At 37.9% G+C, this 17985-nt stretch overlaps 1 protein-coding gene across 2 annotated transcripts in view; it reads right to left on the minus strand.

Annotated features, from left to right (window-relative positions):
* Positions 1–17985, minus strand: part of GRIK2 (glutamate ionotropic receptor kainate type subunit 2) — a 527196-nt gene that overhangs the window by 24193 nt on the left and 485018 nt on the right. For both annotated transcript variants that reach the window (XM_063311694.1, XM_063311703.1), the window contains exon 14: positions 12079–12304. In XM_063311694.1, coding sequence (XP_063167764.1) covers positions 12079–12304 — 226 coding nt within the window. The remainder of the gene's footprint in view (positions 1–12078; positions 12305–17985) is intronic.

The raw sequence follows: 17985 nt of genomic DNA on the forward strand, positions 1-17985 counted from the left end.
TCCAGTACAACTGTATGGACAAGGCCTTCATAGGGAGCCAGCGAATGAAGGCTTTTCGTCCTACAATCATCCATCCTAAAGGGACTTTGTAATGTGAGTGATTCTGACCACAAATGGAAATACATGGAAGACTTTGGATATTTGGCTTAGGCAGGTACAGTTGCAGGCTGCAGAGATGCTGAAATTTGTATTTGTACTTGTGGAAAACAAGTAAAGGCAAATTAACCACCAAAGATACTGCTCCTATACAAGTTCCTGAAGTAAAACTTCTTAATTCTAGATTTAACAATATTTTTTAAATTCTGTTAAAATATGAAAGCAATAAAAATAATAAACTATTGTCTGATTTTTAAAAGAAAATTAAATCCTTGCATAATGCAAGTGAAGAGATTATATAGTATTTCATACAATGGAAATAGTGATTAAAAATGTAAGAGATCTCATTATATAGAGAATTGAATTGCTGTCAGAGCATTCTAAAGTTGGTTGAAGGCCAGCTGATGGGGGTCAACTGCTGGTGCACCACCAGGACAGCTTTTTCATCCTAGACACTACTCCATATCCAATATGTGCATGGAAAGCTCCATAGGCATCAGAGCATGAGCAGTGAGCATCATAATGTGTCATTTATATAAAATAATTACATGTGCAAAAATAACACTAAAAATAGAGTTGCTTGCACTCTCAAGCAGTAAAATCCTATGGTCAAACTTTACATGGTTTTACTTGCTTTCTAACACTAGCTGAGAGTTGAGATCCATTATTATTACAGACACTGTAACAATAAACTGGAAAAAGTTATCTAAAAACAGCAAATTGTATTAAGGTTTTTTTGAAAAGTAAAAACATAATAAAATCTTAATTTATGGTAACGTATCATCTATTTATTCTGCTCAGGACTTTTTTTTCCCCTTTCCCACTAATCTCTGAGGCCTGTTGGATTATGTGGAGACAGCCCAGTTCACAATGCTGCCCAACTCTTCTTTTTATAAACACTGTGCAAAAATCTAGTTTGAGATTTCAAATTACAGTTTTCTGAGATTCCCTGAAAGACATATATTGGAATAATGTTGTATAATCAGAAAAAAGGAATATTCCTGAAGGGGGAAAAACTTCTCTAAATAGTCATACTGTAGGTGTTTTCATTGCATATGTTTATAACTGATGAAAAGCAGTGTTTCCATCAGAGTGCACAAAAGGTTTTGAACTCCACATGTTTCTTGGCTACCTCAACCATTCTGGAAGTGTCTTGAGTTTGAAAACAACCTGTTTTGAGCTCAAAACAAATGTTTTAAGATCGGTTTGGGGCCATTTCAAGCTCAGAACACTTCCAGAATGCTCAGAGTAGCCTCTCAGAGCTCACAAGTGTTTCAAATTTGAAATGAAACATTTGAAATGTTTTGCAACTATTAATTTCTAATAAGGATTGTCACAATTAAAACAAGTTTCCCCCCACCCCATCTGAAATATAGAAATGCCACTGTGGGCAACACTGAGATCTAAAGGCATTTGCTACAGTCAACAAAAGTCAATTGCGAACAAGTAGCCCTATCTTCAAGGTGTCCAAAACTGATTGTCTGCTCTCATATTACAAATATCTGGCACCATAACTACTAAGCTAATGATTATCAACTGCTCTCTGACATATGAACAAATGGTGCAATCCTTCCTACGGTCAGCTCTCCAAGTCATGCTATGTTTCTTGCATGCAACCCACCTCACAGGGCTGTTGTTGTGGGGAAAATAGGAGGAGGAAGGAGTATTAGGCATTTCCGCCGCCTTGAGTTATTTATAAAAATAATAAAGGTGGGATAGTAAATAAATAAGATATATAAGATAATAATGCAGGCTTACAATCAAATCATGAATTGCTTGTCCTCTGACTTCGCAGAGTATGTTTTTCTTATCTTATCTTTCCTTTCACTTTCCTCCTCCCTCCCTCCCTCTTCATAATGGAACCACAACTTGAACTTTGCTTTCCATAAGGTCATTATTTTTCTTTTGGGTTCTAAAAGCAAGCAATTTCTTTCAAGAAGCACTGTGATTTGCTCAATCAACTCACCTCTAATTAGCTCATCTGCCATATTTTCACAATTCACATGTAACAATTTATTATTCTTCAGCAAAGGATCGTTACCTTGTCGTGGTGCTGGAGCTTGAGCACCTCAATGATGCCATGAGCTAAACCGTGAAGGGCCACCCAAGACGGGAAGGTCATGACAGAGAGGTCAGACTAAATGCGATCCCTGGGGAAGGTAATGGCAACCCACCCCAGTATTCTTGCCATGAAAACTCAATGGATCAGTACAACCAGAGATATGTCGGTATACCATCGGAAGATGAGACCCTCAGGTCGGAAGATGGTCAAAATGCTACTGGGGACGAACAGAGGATGAGTTCAACTAGCCCCAGACGTGATGACACAGCTAGCTCAAAGCCGAAAAGATGGCTAGCGGCCGACGGTGCTGGTGGTGAACGGCAAATCCAATGTTCTAAGGATCAACACACCATTGGAACCTGGAATGTAAGATCTATCAGCCAGGGCAAATTGGATGTGGTTATTGGTGAGATGTCAAGATTAAAGATAGACATTCTGGGTGTCAGTGAACTGAAATGGACTGGAATGGGCCACTTCACATCAGATGACCACCAGATCTACTACTGTGGACAAGAGGACCACAGAAGAAATGGAGTAGCCTTCATAATTAATAGTAAAGTGGCTAAAGCAGTGCTTGGATACAATCCAAAAAACGATAGAATGATCTCAATTTGAATTCAGGGCAAGCCATCTAACATCACAGTGATCCAAATATATGCCCCAACCACAGATGCTGAAGAAGCTGAAGTAGAGCAGTTCTATGATGATCTGCAGCACCTACTGGACAACACGCCTAAAAGAGATGTTATTTTCATCATGGGAGACTGGAATGCTAAGGTGGGCAGTCAAATGATACCTGGAATTACAGGTAAGCATGGCCTGGGAGAACAAAACGAAGCAGGACATAGGCTGATAGAATTTTGCCAAGACAACTCAATGTCCATAACAAACAATCTCTTCCAGCAACCTAAGAGATGGCTTTATACATGGACTTCCCCAGATGGACAACACCGAAACCAGATTGACTACATCCTTTGCAGCCAAAGGTGGCGGACATCTATACAGTCGGTAAAAACAAGACCTGGAGCTGACTGTAGTTCCGATCACGAACTTCTTGCACAATTTAGGATCAGACTAAAGAGATTAGGGAAGACCCACAGATCAGCTAGATATGAGCTCACTAATATTCCTAAGGAATATGCAATGGAGGTGAAGAACAGATTTAAGGGACTGGACTTAGTAGATAGGGTCCCAGAAGAACTATGGACAGAAGTCCACAACATTGTTCAAGAGGCGGCAACAAAATACATCCCAAAGAAAGAGAAAACCAAGAAGGCAAAATGGCTGTCTGCTGAGACACTAGAAGTAGCCCAAGAAAGAAGGAAAGCAAAAGGCAACAGTGATAGGGGGAGATATGCCCAATTAAATGCAAAATTCCAGAGGTTAGCCAGAAGAGATAAGGAATTATTTTTAAACAAGCAATGTGCAGAAGTGGAAGAAGACAATAGAATAGGAAGGACAAGAGACCTCTTCCAGAAAATTAGAAACATCGGAGGTAAATTCCAGGCCAAAATGGGTATGATCAAAAACAAAGATGGCAAGGACCTAACAGAAGAAGAAGAGATCAAGAAAAGGTGGCAAGAATATACGGAAGACCTGTATAGGAAGGATAACAATATCGGGGATAGCTTTGATGGTGTGGTCAGGGAGCTAGAGCCAGAGATCCTGAAGACTGAGGTTGAATGGGCCTTAAGAAGCATTGCTAATAACAAGGCAGCAGGAGACGATGGCATCCCAGCTGAACTGTTCAAAATCTTGCAGGATGATGCTGTCAAGGTAATGCATGCTATATGCCAGCAAATTTGGAAAACACAAGAATGGCCATCAGATTGGAAAAAATCAACTTATATCCCCATACCAAAAAAGGGAAACACTAAAGAATGTTCAAACTATCGAACAGTGGCACTCATTTCACATGCCAGTAAGGTAATGCTCAAGATCCTGCAAGGGAGACTTCAGCAATTCATGGACCGAGAATTGCCAGATGTACAAGCTGGGTTTAGAAAAGGCAGAGGAACTAGGGACCAAATTGCCAATATCCACTGGATAATGGAAAAAGCCAGGGAGTTTCAGAAAAACATCTACTTCTGTTTTATTGACTATTCTAAAGCCTTTGACTGTGTGGACCCGAACAAATTGTGGCAAGTTCTTAGTGGTATGGGGATACCAAGTCATCTTGTCTGCCTCCTGAAGAATCTGCATAACGACCAAGTAGCAACAGTAAGAACAGACCACGGAACAACGGACTGGTTTAAGATTGGGAAAGGAGTACGGCAGGGCTGTATACTCTCACCCTACCTATTCAACTTGTACGCAGAACACATCATGCGACATGCTGGGCTTGAGGAATCCAAGGCTGGAGTTCAAATCGCTGGAAGAAACATTAACAATCTCAGATATGCAGATGATACCACTTTGATGGCTAAAAGCGAAGAGGAACTGAGGAGCCTTATGATGAAGGTGAAAGAAGAAAGTGCAAAAGCTGGCTTGCAGCTAAACCTGAAAAAAACCAAGATTATGGCAACCAGCTTGATTGATAACTGGCAAATAGAGGGAGAAAATGTAGAAGCAGTGAAAGACTTTGTATTTCTAGGTGTGAAGATTACTGCAGATGCTGACTGTAGTCAGGAAATCAGAAGACGCTTAATTCTTGGGAGAAGAGCAATGACCAATCTCGATAAAATAGTTAAGAGCAGAGACATCACACTGACAACAAAGGTCCGCATAGTTAAAGCAATGGTGTTCCCCGTAGTAACATATGGCTGTGAGAGCTGGACCATAAGGAAGGCTGAGAGAAGGAAGATCGATGCTTTGGAACTGTGGTGTTGGAGGAAAATTCTGAGAGTGCCTTGGACTGCAAGAAGAACAAACCAGTCCATACTCCCGGAAATAAAGCCAGACTGCTCACTTGAGGGAATGATATTAAAGGCAAAACTGAAATACTTTGGCCACATAATGAGAAGACAGGACACCCTGGAGAAGATGCTGATGCTAGGGAGAGTGGAGGGCAAAAGGAAGAGGGGCCGACCAAGGGCAAGGTGGATGGATGATATTCTGGAGGTGACGGACCCGTCCCTGGGGGAGCTGGGGGTGTTGACGACCGACAGGAAGCTCTGGTGTGGGCTGGTCCATGAAGTCACGAAGAGTCGGAAGCGACTAAACGAATAAACAACAACAAATTTATTCTTATCAATATAAGGTTATGATGGTTCTCTGAGGTTCTCTTCAGGCAGACAAAATGCAACACCTACTTCACTTTTGGCATATATCAATCTTTAGTGAGTGCAGTATCATATTTAGCATCTCCATTTCATAAGTTCTCTCTCTCTCTCTATATATATATATATATATATTTGGAGATCTGCAAAAATTTTCAGCTATATTTTTATTTTTTTAAACTGATATTTTCTACATCCTGAGATATAATCTTAATCTATGCATTATTTACATGTGACAGAAGCACTGTTGTGGTTTCCTGGTCTGAGCTGAATTTTCTTTTTTTTTATAAGAACTTTATTATTTTTTCAAAGCATAGTTTGAGCTAAATTTTCATAATCACATGTTTATAGTAAATAAGATATAAAATTAGATATTTTGTATTACCTGTTTTTAACCAACCTTTAAGTGATGGGCAAGAAAAGGGAATAATTTATCATATTTCTATTATTATATTCATTTATTAGAAGTATTCCCATATGCTCATTTTAAACATGCTGAAGTGGTTCATAATAGCATAAAATGTATGATAAAAGCAAAATAATACAGAATAAAAACTATTCATTAAAAACATACTGAATTAGGGGAATGAATAACTGGGGAAGGCCAAAATAAAAAATATAGAATTGGACCAGGCATATCACAAAGGGTTTAAAGACAGATGCTAGCTTTATAGGAACCAATACTTCTAAAACCAGAAGAACCATTGTGTAAACAGAAAGCCAAACATATGTATGTATTCCAGTCTTAAAGCTGGGAAATGAATGGCTGAGAGTCCATTGGCTTGATAGGCTGGGAGGAAAAGGCTTAAGCTTCATTGTTTGTGTGTGTGCTGCATCATGTATACATATTTGACTTATTTCTTATCTACAACACAACAGTTAATATAGCAGCATCAACTCTGTTGATGTTTCTGCTGTTAGCTAGCTCCTAATGCAGGCTGAGTTTCTAGAAGAATAGAAATGTATAGCTATGCCCGACTGAAGTCTGACACAGAGGAGGTTGTTCAATAGGGTAGATATCATTGCAGAGATGACCCATTCCATGTCTTTACCAAAAAACAAGTAAAGCAGAATCTCTTCCAAGGACTGGAAGTGTGTGGGAGGGTGAAAAGGCTAAATCCACTCTGTTAGGTAAATATGCTCCAAGCTCTTCAGGGATTATATACTAGAGCAAAACATGGAGATCCATTTCCATTGGTATAATGTGTTCACCATAAGGAACACTAGTGAGCAAAGTGGTATCCAATTTCAAGGGCAGACCCACATGGAGCACATTATCAATCCTGAGGTTGGATTAGTATGGCCAAGCCATCCTTATTGTAGAAGCAGCATATCTGATATACAAACCTCAATTGATAATTGGTGATCTTAGCCAAAGTGATCACCTGGCCCTCCAGTGATAATAATGGATCCAGGAGCACAATAATTGCAAGCCTGTTCCTTCAAGGGGAGTGCAACCCATCCAGAATAAGCAATTTCCCTAATTCTCAGACCTGGGAATCACCTACCCGTTGTGCTTTTGCCCTACAGGGAGTTTGTTTCAGTTAACTGACTTTTTTCCTCCCTATCACTCTATTGAGAAATCCTTTTACACTGTGCACTACCTCTCTTGATTGTGATCTCACAGAAGAATAGAGCTTGATATCATCATTAAAGCTCAGCCTTTCAGCCCCAGTACTGTATCACCTACCAATAATGAGCAGAGCTTTCCATCAACTCCTTCAACTGAGAGCATCAGAATACTTTCTTGAGGACTGAACTTTGCTACCATCTTTGCTACCATCATCCATTCTGTTTCATCCTCATGTCAGCATTGCTTTTTAAAAAGTGGGTATTTTGTATTTCCCCACAGATACATGCTTTAGATTGGCTATGCAACTAACACACCTCTGTGTGAGTTTGTTTGTGTGTGTCCCCACTATATTAGAAAGCTTTTGCAGAATTTCAAAATTATTGCTTTTAGATCACCATTTCGAATCAGAGAAAACTAAGGAAAGGAACAGAAAAAAAGCCCCACCCTGCTCTAAGAGAAGCTATAAACTTAGGGATGTGCCTGAAAATGCTCAACAAGGAAATAAAGTACACAATTCTTTGCTCTAGTAAAGAACAAAATGATTTTTTGAAAAGGCAATGCTAGCTTTGTACAATTCAGTGCCATAAGAACATAAAGTTCAAAATCACTCCCAAGAGGTAATGCAGACTGAATAAGCTAAACAGTTTATTATTGGCCATTGCCTAGCAATTAAATATCACCCTGCATTACATGGTGAATTCAAAGTCTACTCAAAGCAAGGACTCTGCACACCAAGGTAGAACAGCAGCATTATAATGCACTCATTAATGGCCTGGGTAAATATCAATAATTCATGAAGTCATATTCAGAGCAGAATGCGGTATGAAGCTGTGGATCATAAATTATTGTCTGAAAACCCTTTTGGGTGGCAAAGCCTTTAATTTAAGTGAGCAGAATGTGAAATACCTCTTACTAGATGCTCTGTCTGATGAATTAAGATGAAGAAGACAAGCCTTCAAAATGAGCTAATTCCAAAGAGCATTTTAATCATGTGCTATTCGGCTGACGGAAATAAAAGAAGAAAAATATTCCCCAACAGCAACAACAGGAACCTGGGAATCTGTCTTGCACCAACTTAGACCTGATCTATCTAGGTCCATACTGTCAACGCTGACTAGCAACAGCTCTCCAGAATTTCAGACATGGCCTTTCCAAGCCTACGTGGAAAAAACACAATAACAACAACATACAGTATGCGCAAGAGAATACTGATAATAATTTCACTAAATTAAGGGAGCAGATCGAATTAGAATCGCATATGCATGTGAACCACCATCCACTTTGTCCAATCATTATGTAACTTTCTTTGCAGAACTAATACAGATAATTGTGTTGGAAAATGAACAAGAAAACATCATACATACCAGAAATCCTTTTCAGACCCAGACTGACTTCACCATAGAACATTTACAGAATTTTGACCAAAATGTGAAGAGAACTGAACTCCTAGCTAAAAGCAGTATGAAAACTCTTGGGTTCAGTGCAATATTTTGAATTTAAATGATGGCCTTGAATCCACAGATTCATGATCAATATAACTGTGCTGGAAAGCTATACTTTTTATTCATGGCATTTTTCTTTTGAAAGACATTATACAACTTCTAGTTGACCAGGGTGTATGAAACTTTTCTGACCATTGCAGAAAATATTTGATAGGGCCAACAGTTTATACATAAGAAAAAGAAAGATGTTTCTATTTCCATACTATAAGAGTCAATCTTCTGATGTCACTAGTTTTTGTTTCTTATTCCCTGGTTGAAATATAAATATTGAGGCTACAAGGGAAATTTCAGGAAGAATGTTGTTTATCTAAGCTACTTTATATTTTCTGATTTCATTATTCCTACTATTGCTTTAATCGGGGAACTGAAGTTGACAGATATTGGAAGATATCTGGCAAATACTGAAATCTACTTGGATAAATTGTGCCTTGAAGAGCCCTGTGTAGTCATGATTAAGATACAGAATGAACACTCTTGTAACATCTCAAATTGTATCCCAGATGACTATTCCTTGATACTTTGCTTAGCAACATCATTTATTCAAAATTCTGTCAATAGTTGTTGACTAGGATCAATCAACACAAATAATTTATCTGGTTTCCAGATGAATTCAAAGTTTGGGTGCCTACTTTTACAGCTTTAGAAGGAGAGTATTTTTTGGTACATTAATCTGCACTAGCTTTTGCAACCACCACATCTTCCAGAAGCATATAATGATGCACTATGGTTAAGAATGGCCAGCATTTTTAGTCACCATTTACAATTTCCTGATTTTTATGATGGGGTACAAAGATAATGGAAAGCATTTTAGATGCATGCTGTATTTAAATTGTCAGAGTAGTCACATATCATAAATAAAACAGTATCATAAGTAAAAAAGTTATTCTAAGTTACCATATATCATAAGTTAACTTAAGTAATAATAATGGCCTTATCAAATAATGTGCACACTAAAATGTGTGTACTAAAATTAAGGCAACCAAGGAGCAGTTTATAAATATCCAGTTCCTTTTGCAATGGGAAAAAACCCCGCTCTGTGAAACTAGTGACTAACTGCAGAGATAAATAAATAAGTAATAAATATCCCTATAATGTGAATCACTTCGTGAAAACTCGTTTCCCTGCCATCCTTTGAACTTGCCTTTACTCTTCTCTCATTGTACTGAACGTATTAAATTCTCACATAGACTTTTAACTGATTAAGATATCTTTGTCAGCCTATAAATTATAGCTAAGTAGTGTATGAGAACCAGTTTGGTCTAGTGGTTAAGGCAACAGGCTAGAAACCAAAAGACTGTGAGTTGTTAGTCCTGCCTTAGGCATGAAAGCCAGCTGGGTGACTCTGGGCCAGTCACTGTCTCTCAGCCCTAGGAAGGAGGCAATGGCAAACCACTTCTGAAATCTTGCCAAGGAAACTGCAGGGACTAGTCCAGCAGCCACCAAGGATAGGACATGATTGAATGGCAAAGGAAAAAAAAGTAGTATTTGCCATATGTTAGTTACGGCTCATATTTGGATTTGCATAAGCCTATAGTGTTCAATCCTGAAAGAGCTGAGGCTATGGGAGATCCCAGTTCATTACCCATGGATAGGATTGTACTATTAAATAATATGCTCTATAATAAAATGTAATAACAGTAAAAAAAAAAAAAAACAAGCCTGCCAAATAAAGAGATTAGCCAATAATTTTGGAAGCTCTTCAAGCTTTGGCTCATATCCACCACCAACAGAAAGTAACTCTACAAATGTAATACTTCACTAGCCAAACTTGACATCCGGAGAGTCAAACAACTAAATAACCAGGAATACATTCACAACAGTCATCTACAATCATGTTTAATTAACAAAGTTCTCTTTTTCCTGAAAATGTTATCATTATTTTTTTTAAAAAAAATCATGCATCTGCTGAGCACAGTATTTATATTTTTAGCTAGCCATACCCTTTGCTAATTGACATCAAATTTATTTCATCAGTGGACAATACCTGTTTTGACAACTGATGCACCATTTAAACAATGGCAGAAAGATATATCTAAATTTGTGTGGCAAGGGAAAAAACCACAAATTAAATATAAGGTGTTACAAGATGCGAAGGAAAGAGGACTGGGCTTACCTGATTTGAAATTCTATTTTGCAGCTAGTTGTTTGGTGTGTGTTGCTGAGAAATAGAAGTCTTTTGGAGTTAGAAGGACATGACTTGAGATTTGGGTGGCATGGATATTTGTGGTACAATAAAGGCAGGGTCAATGTAGATCTTAAAAATCATTATGTTAGACGTGCCATACTGAGAATATGGAATAGATAAAAACTCAGGTCGTGCCCAAAAACACCTTTGTGGCTCTCAGCACAAGAAGCATTTTATAGATGAGAAATAATAAGCAAACACGCATGGTTAACCTATCATGAGATATTAGAATTTTGTCAGGGGGAATGTAAGATATAATCAAGAGAAGATCTGGTGGCAGAGCGATATGCTTGTCAATGGTTTTCTTATTTAAAGTAGATAAAAGAATTAATAGTTTTGAACATTGTGAGACTGAGTTTGAAAGAGAATTTTGTACAAATGATAAACATGTAATTGCTAAAATGTATAAACTTTTATTGACATTTGAAACAGAAGAAGAACAAGTGAAAGAATGTATGAGAAAGTGGGCTAAATTTTTTGGTTAGATTATACAGGTGGAACAATGGGAAAATATGTGGTAGAAAGGATTGAAATTTACATTATGCTATAATCTTAAGAATAATTTTTATAAAATGATGTATCATTGGTATATGTCACCAGATAAATTGTCTAGAATGTATAAAAGTACCTCAAATTTACGTTGGAAATATGAACAAGAAGGGACATTCTACCATGCTTGGTGGACTAGTAAAAAAGCCAGAAAGTTTTGGTTTCAAATATATACACTAATTCAGAGGGTTTTAAAGATTAATATACAATTGAAACTGGAGGCTTTTCTTTTGGGACTGATAAAAAGTTGGAAAAAGGTTGTGGAACTTTGTTTTTATACATGACAACTGCAGTGAGATTATTATATGCACATAGATGGAAAGATTTGGTACTACCTACAATGGAGGAACGGTTGGTGAAGATGATGGAACTTGCTGAGATGGCCAAATTGGCTTCTTTGATTAGAGAAAAAAATGAATTTATGATTTATGGTTTTGATGATTAGATAGAGTAGATCATAGAAAAAACTGAGTTATTTTATAACCATAGAGTGAGAGGTGAATTTATATTTGTACATATAATTTCCATAAAGAAAATTAGAAGCTACTTTTTTGTTTTTTCTTTCTTTCTTTACTTTTGCATTTTTAGCTCTTTCTTTCAACTCCTCCTTTTCTTTTTTTCTTACTTTATATTAATCTCTATTAGTTTTTTTAATCTTCTTTTCAAAAAGTTTTAATAAAATTATATTGAAAAATAATTTGTTTCATTAGCATAGATCACATTCCTCCAGTTGAAAAATAAATAAATACTGGGACACCACCATAACAAATACCACTTACAATGAACAGAACACAGTATTATTATACAGATTGAGTGGCTAACAATGTAGGAAACATCTGTTATTACTGCAACCACAATTAATGATTACAAATTAAAAAGGATGTGCAACCTACCCATGGGAGTTCCGACCCCGTAACCTTTGGAATCTATCAGGCCTCCAATTTGTGTCAGGTTACAGTTCCGCTGCGTAACAAACTCAATGGTAGTTGACTCCATTAGGAAAGCATAATCAGAAGTGAGTACACGCTGGATGCCTTCCTCATTGCTTTTGACAAGTACTGACTGCCTCCTGCTATTCATAAAGGCCCACATTTTTTCATAGGTGGCAATTTTTGATTTCTGAAACAGAAATTAATAGTAATAAGGACAACATCATAGGATATAATGTCAAGACTTTCCCATTTTTTTGAACACAACAGTCAGAAATAGGCTGGATCAAAGCATAAGCAGAGGATGAAGCATTACAGTGGAAATCTGCTTTTGATAAAGTTGGATTGTTTTAACTTGCATGGCTTCATCTGAGGATTCCTAGCAAATATTATATACAAATGAAACTATTGTCACTGTAAACCCAGACTCATATACAGAACAGTATTTTCCTAGGTTCCTTGAAGGAATGAAAATAAGACTATTACACGTACAAATATTTTTTGCAGCTTTGTTACTCAATATGTTATTCTTGCTTAAGCATCCATGAAATAAAGATAGCTTCATGGCTAATTAAATTAAGAAAATAACTACACAGGAAATGTTAATCTGATTATGAAGATATTCCTTGGTCATTATTTTTTTGTTTGCTTTACTTTACTTTTAAAGGTATTTAAAATCACTTCTAGAATATTCTAAAATACTTGTCATATGACAAGACAGCTCCCTAAAAAACAACTGATAGTATTTTCAGATTTGCATTTTTCTGTAAAATCATCTCATGTTATAATCCCACTCCTCATGCTGCTGGTAGTTTTGCATTGTGGAAATTGAAAATCCTCTGTTTAAAACAGAGGAAACATCAGATAGAATACCCAACTAGATGGCTAAAGGGAAGAAAAAGAAAACAAGTAGATTAAAAGGTGGATTAATAGAATCAAGGTAGAAAATGTACCTGTCCTAGACAAGGGGTTACTACTGCTATCAGAGAAATCTCTAGCAGCTTTCTCCAAACTGCCACCTCAAGAAGTGCTGGAACTACAAATTGCAGGCATCAGGTTGAAAAAAACCTGCTCACAGAGGGGGGGGGGGAAGGGAAAGGGAAGGGGAACGATCAACCAAATGTTCCAGAAGTAATTTTCAGTGTGAGAAAATTCTCTCTCTCCTTCTCCTTCTCCTTCTCCTTCTCTATGACAGCCAGCGTGGGGTAGTGGTTAAGGTACTAGACTAGGAACCCAGATTCTAGCACAGTTCTAGTCCTCCTTTAGCACATAAACCAGCTGGATAACTGTGGGTAAGTCATTCTCTCTCAGTTGAGAAAAACTGATCTACCAACACAAACTGGACCAGAGGGGTCGATTACATTCCATAACCTACAATGAAGAGGCCTTTAGTGGCCTCCTGCAGTAGATTTATTCAGGTGGGTAATATTTTATTCTGCCTCTTTGTCTTTCTGTCTCTCTCTCTTCATCCATCCATCCAGAAGATATAGATATATAGTATGTATTATACGGAAACCCTCCCCCCACAAATTAAATGCATGATATAATGCATATGCATGTGCACACATATGGCCATGATACATGTGATAATACAATGAATAATGCCATTACAGTATTCCCTTGTTTTATAGACTGCTTAGGAGAAGACATATACGTCAAACCTAAGAGTCCATTAAATATGAATTTGCATAATTTGCATCCAGACTACTTTGGATTCAACAATAATGTAAATTATGTGAATCTAGACTATTTTGGATGAAATGGAAATTGTGTCCCTTATTTGGGCATTGTACCTTTAGTCCACCAAGCTAAGATTCATTAAACGTTACCTTGCTAAAAGTCACATATAAGGCAGTCTTGTGATTTGGTGGACATCTGCAGAAGCAATGTTTGCCATCTTACAGTGACATTGATAGCACATTATGAATTTTTATTTTTTGCATAATATAAAGAAGCAAGGGAACCAGCCTGATTATAAACAAAACTATCCACACACAGAGCTAACTCATTCCAAAATGCAATACATATATCTAGAGGGTAAACTTCTCTCTTCTCTAATGTGCTAATGTTAACTTTATGGATAATTATTACCCTTGCTCTCAGATAGGAAACAAGCATAAAATTGACAGTACTGATTCCTCTAATGCTAACTTGATTGGCACCTGTAGCTTCTGTCTCTGTGGAGGATTAGTGCTATGTGTGGTATAAAAAAAGGACATTTATTCTGAATAAGGATAACTTAGCATCCCTGCTGAGATACAGTTCAAGGCTTATTTCAATTTGCCTGGGGAACTCTGCAAATCTATCATTCAAAACCCAATGGCAATGAAAACAGAATTTTATATCACTGAGATAGTGCCAAGCTATGATATATTATTGATTGAAGGGGCATTTAAGTGACAGTGTTTGAAAAAAGAATAGAATATAATGAATAGGGATCTCTCATACACAAACAAGGGTCTATTGTGTGAATTCCAATCTAAAAGGAAATTATCCCTGCATTCATTCTGTAGCAATATAACTACATACTATAAGAAAATACACTTGAGCCTCAAGTACTAGGCTCCATGGGAATCAAAATGATACCATCATGCAGAATAGAGGAAAAAAAAAACCTAAACTAATATATTAAAATAAATGGAAAACTTCTCCATCAATGCACATCAACATCTCACTCCTTTTCTGTTAAAGCTGCATCTCAAGTGTATATGACTAGGTTTAGTTTTCAGTGACAATAACTAAGAAGAGAATAAATTGATTGAAGAATTTATAGCATGTTGTACACCTCAGTGGTGACAACTACATAACAGAGGTCTTCGAGCTGCATGCTGCAGTGTCAGAGATCTCAGCAGTTGTATTCCTTTTTAAATAACAATGTTCTAGTCCTCATTGTTATATTGCTGTGTGTTTGTATGGTAATACAATTAATTGTAAAGAAGTCAATGTTTGACATATCTTAGGTATACACTGAAATTATTAATAAGCAGAAGACAGCAGCATTTAATTATTAGGGCAAGAGACCTTGCTACTTTTGAAAGACTTGGCAAACTGTGAGAGCTTAATAGTCACATGCAAGATAGTTTGAAAAATCAGTGAAATTTCAAAACAGGAATAATTATTATGTAGAATTTTTTATTATTTTCAAAGAACTGGGACATCACACAAACACTAAAAAGCAAACATTAACCATGCTTTTTAAAATGTTTGCTTACACCCATTGTCTTATTAAAAAAAAAAAAAATAGGGACCTGACGTACCTGTTTGTGAAAACTGCATATTTGAGATCATGTAGCAGCAGCAAAAAAGAAAGGCGGGAGGAAAGAAGGACAAACTATATCTTTCTGCACCACCTCTTAATTTGGATCAGCCCATCATCACCACTGCTGTTTTTGTGTGTATTTGAAAGACAGATTGAGCAGATGTGCTATAACCTTTAATTATTTTAAGTTTTTTTTCTTTTTGTTCTAAAACAAAATGCCAGGACATATCTCTTCTATATCTCCTTCCCACTAAAGGGGGAATGAGAAAACTTTGCCCAGTGGAAAACCAGAGAATCACCATGACTTTGAGATGATGATGATGATGATGATGATGTCAACATCATCTTAGGAGTAGCAGCAGCAGCAGTATCACCGGTGAGTCAATTTTTCACAGTTTGTCACAATAGGTGAGAAAGCAAAGTGGCAACCTCCTATAAAACATCTCATGGATTTGCAAAGGAAAACTGACTAGGATATGGCTATCGGAAGGTAGGAAATGGAGTAATCAACATGGTCAGAGTTTTTCAATGTGGGAGGCCAGCTAGGGCCAATCTCCATTATAGCAATTTTGTTCTAGGCCACTGTTCTAAGGTATGATGTTGAAATGATACAGGAAAACATTCAAGGCACTAAAACAATACAGGGATTAGAACTACCCCACTACAGCATGTAGGCTTTTGCACAACCTGGATAAATACCCATTACACATACTGAAGAGGCCAGCATCAAATTTATACTAAAAGAAATTATCCTTTAAATAATACAATGGCATGTCAGAAACCTTAGAGGAGCTACAACCAAACAAGATACACAGCATGAACACACATAAACACACACAAATGCACAGACTGTGAGAACTCTGGCTGATAAACCACAGCCCAATGTGCACAGATCAATTGAGAAATGGCAATACTACAATGCATTCTAATGTAGAATATACTGTACCAGCATTCTATCAGCATCCATGTGACCAGAAAATGGACAATGTGTAGCAAAGTAAAGTGTAATAATACTTGCCTGGTGCTACCTGTTTATCACTGAATGCACTACACAAATCCAGGGGTGGACAATCTGATGTCTTCCAGGAGTTCTGGACTTCAATTGCCCCCAGTCTAGACAACTTAACTAATCACAAGGCATAACAGCAATTACAGTCCACAACTTCTGAAAGATACCCATCAAGTTGTCAAATCCTGTACAAATACTGATGCACCTAAAGATCTTTCCGGGTACCCGGAGCAAATATTTCTCAATTTCCAAAATTTTACATTTTGTAATACTTATTTTAAGTAAAAGGGAGCATAATTGCATCAATATGTGAGCTTATTGCTTCAATATGCAAGCCTAGCAAATCCACTGTAACGATTGCCTAAACCCAAATACTCAGTCTCACAAGCTCGGGCTTAAAGATAACTGATTTATTAAAGGAATAGTATGCAAATACAGAGAAAGCTGAGAATGAGCAAAAGCGCGCCAAATACAAACTTAAAAGCCTTGCTTGTAAGCAGATCCCGCCCCATCGCCCGTCAGGACGCTCCCCCTCCCAGGTGCTAGAAGCCGTTAGACGCGCCTGGGAAAGTAACCTTGAACAGGAGCGCAAACCCAAACATGCATTCCAAGCCCTCCAAACAACGGAGGGCGAAAGAATGGAAAAACCCCGGGTGAAGGAACACGGAACAGAAAAAGACATGTGAAACGTTACAATGTTAACCAGACATTGGAATGAGAACATGACATATTGCCCCCCCAGAAGAAACTAAGGAGCCGGCTTGTCAGGATAGGCAGAGTGGAATTGGGTGACGAGATGAGGGGAATGTACGTCTGGAGCGGCAACCCATTCAGGATGAGGGAAATGTTTCCAGCGGACGAGGTACTGTAAACGGGAGCGCAGGCGGCGGGAGTCGAGGATGGATGCCACCTCGAAGTGTTGCTGGTTGTCAATCATGAGGGGAGGTGGAGGAACGGGTTGTGGGTGCCAACGGTCCGACGACAGGCAGGGTTTGAGTAAACTACAATGGAAAACAGGGTGTAAACGTTTAAGGTTGTGGGGCAAATCAAGTTTAAACGTAACAGGGTTGAGCTGAGCAACAATTGGAAAAGGTCCAACAAATTTAGGGCCAAGTTTCTTAGACGGTTGTGGGGACTTGATAAATTTAGTTGATAAGTAGACTTTATCCCCGACCAGAAAGGATGGTTCCGGGGAACGCTTTGCATCGGCATGGCGTTTATAGGTAGCCTGGGCATGGTGAAGAGCCAGTAGAATATTAGACCATGAGTCTTTAAGAGAGTCTGCCCAGTCAGCAAGGGTGGCAGGTAGCGGTTGAGGATGAGGAAGTTCAGGAATAGGAACAAAGTCACGTCCAAAAACTGTTTTAAAGGGAACTTGGCCAGTGGTTTGATGAACGGAATTGTTGTAAGCGACCTCAGCAAATGGGAGTAAATCGACCCAGTTGTCTTGTTGGTAGTTAACAAAAGCTCTGAGATATTGTTCCAATGTAGAATTAACCGCCTCTGTAGATCCGTCCGTTTCCGGATGCCAGGCGGTAGAAAGCGACTGTTTTGTACCTAAAAGTTTTAAAAATGCCCGCCAAAATTGTGACGTAAATTGTGT

This window comes from Candoia aspera, chromosome 1 (genome assembly GCF_035149785.1).
Source record: "Candoia aspera isolate rCanAsp1 chromosome 1, rCanAsp1.hap2, whole genome shotgun sequence".
Taxonomy (NCBI): domain Eukaryota; kingdom Metazoa; phylum Chordata; class Lepidosauria; order Squamata; family Boidae; genus Candoia; species Candoia aspera.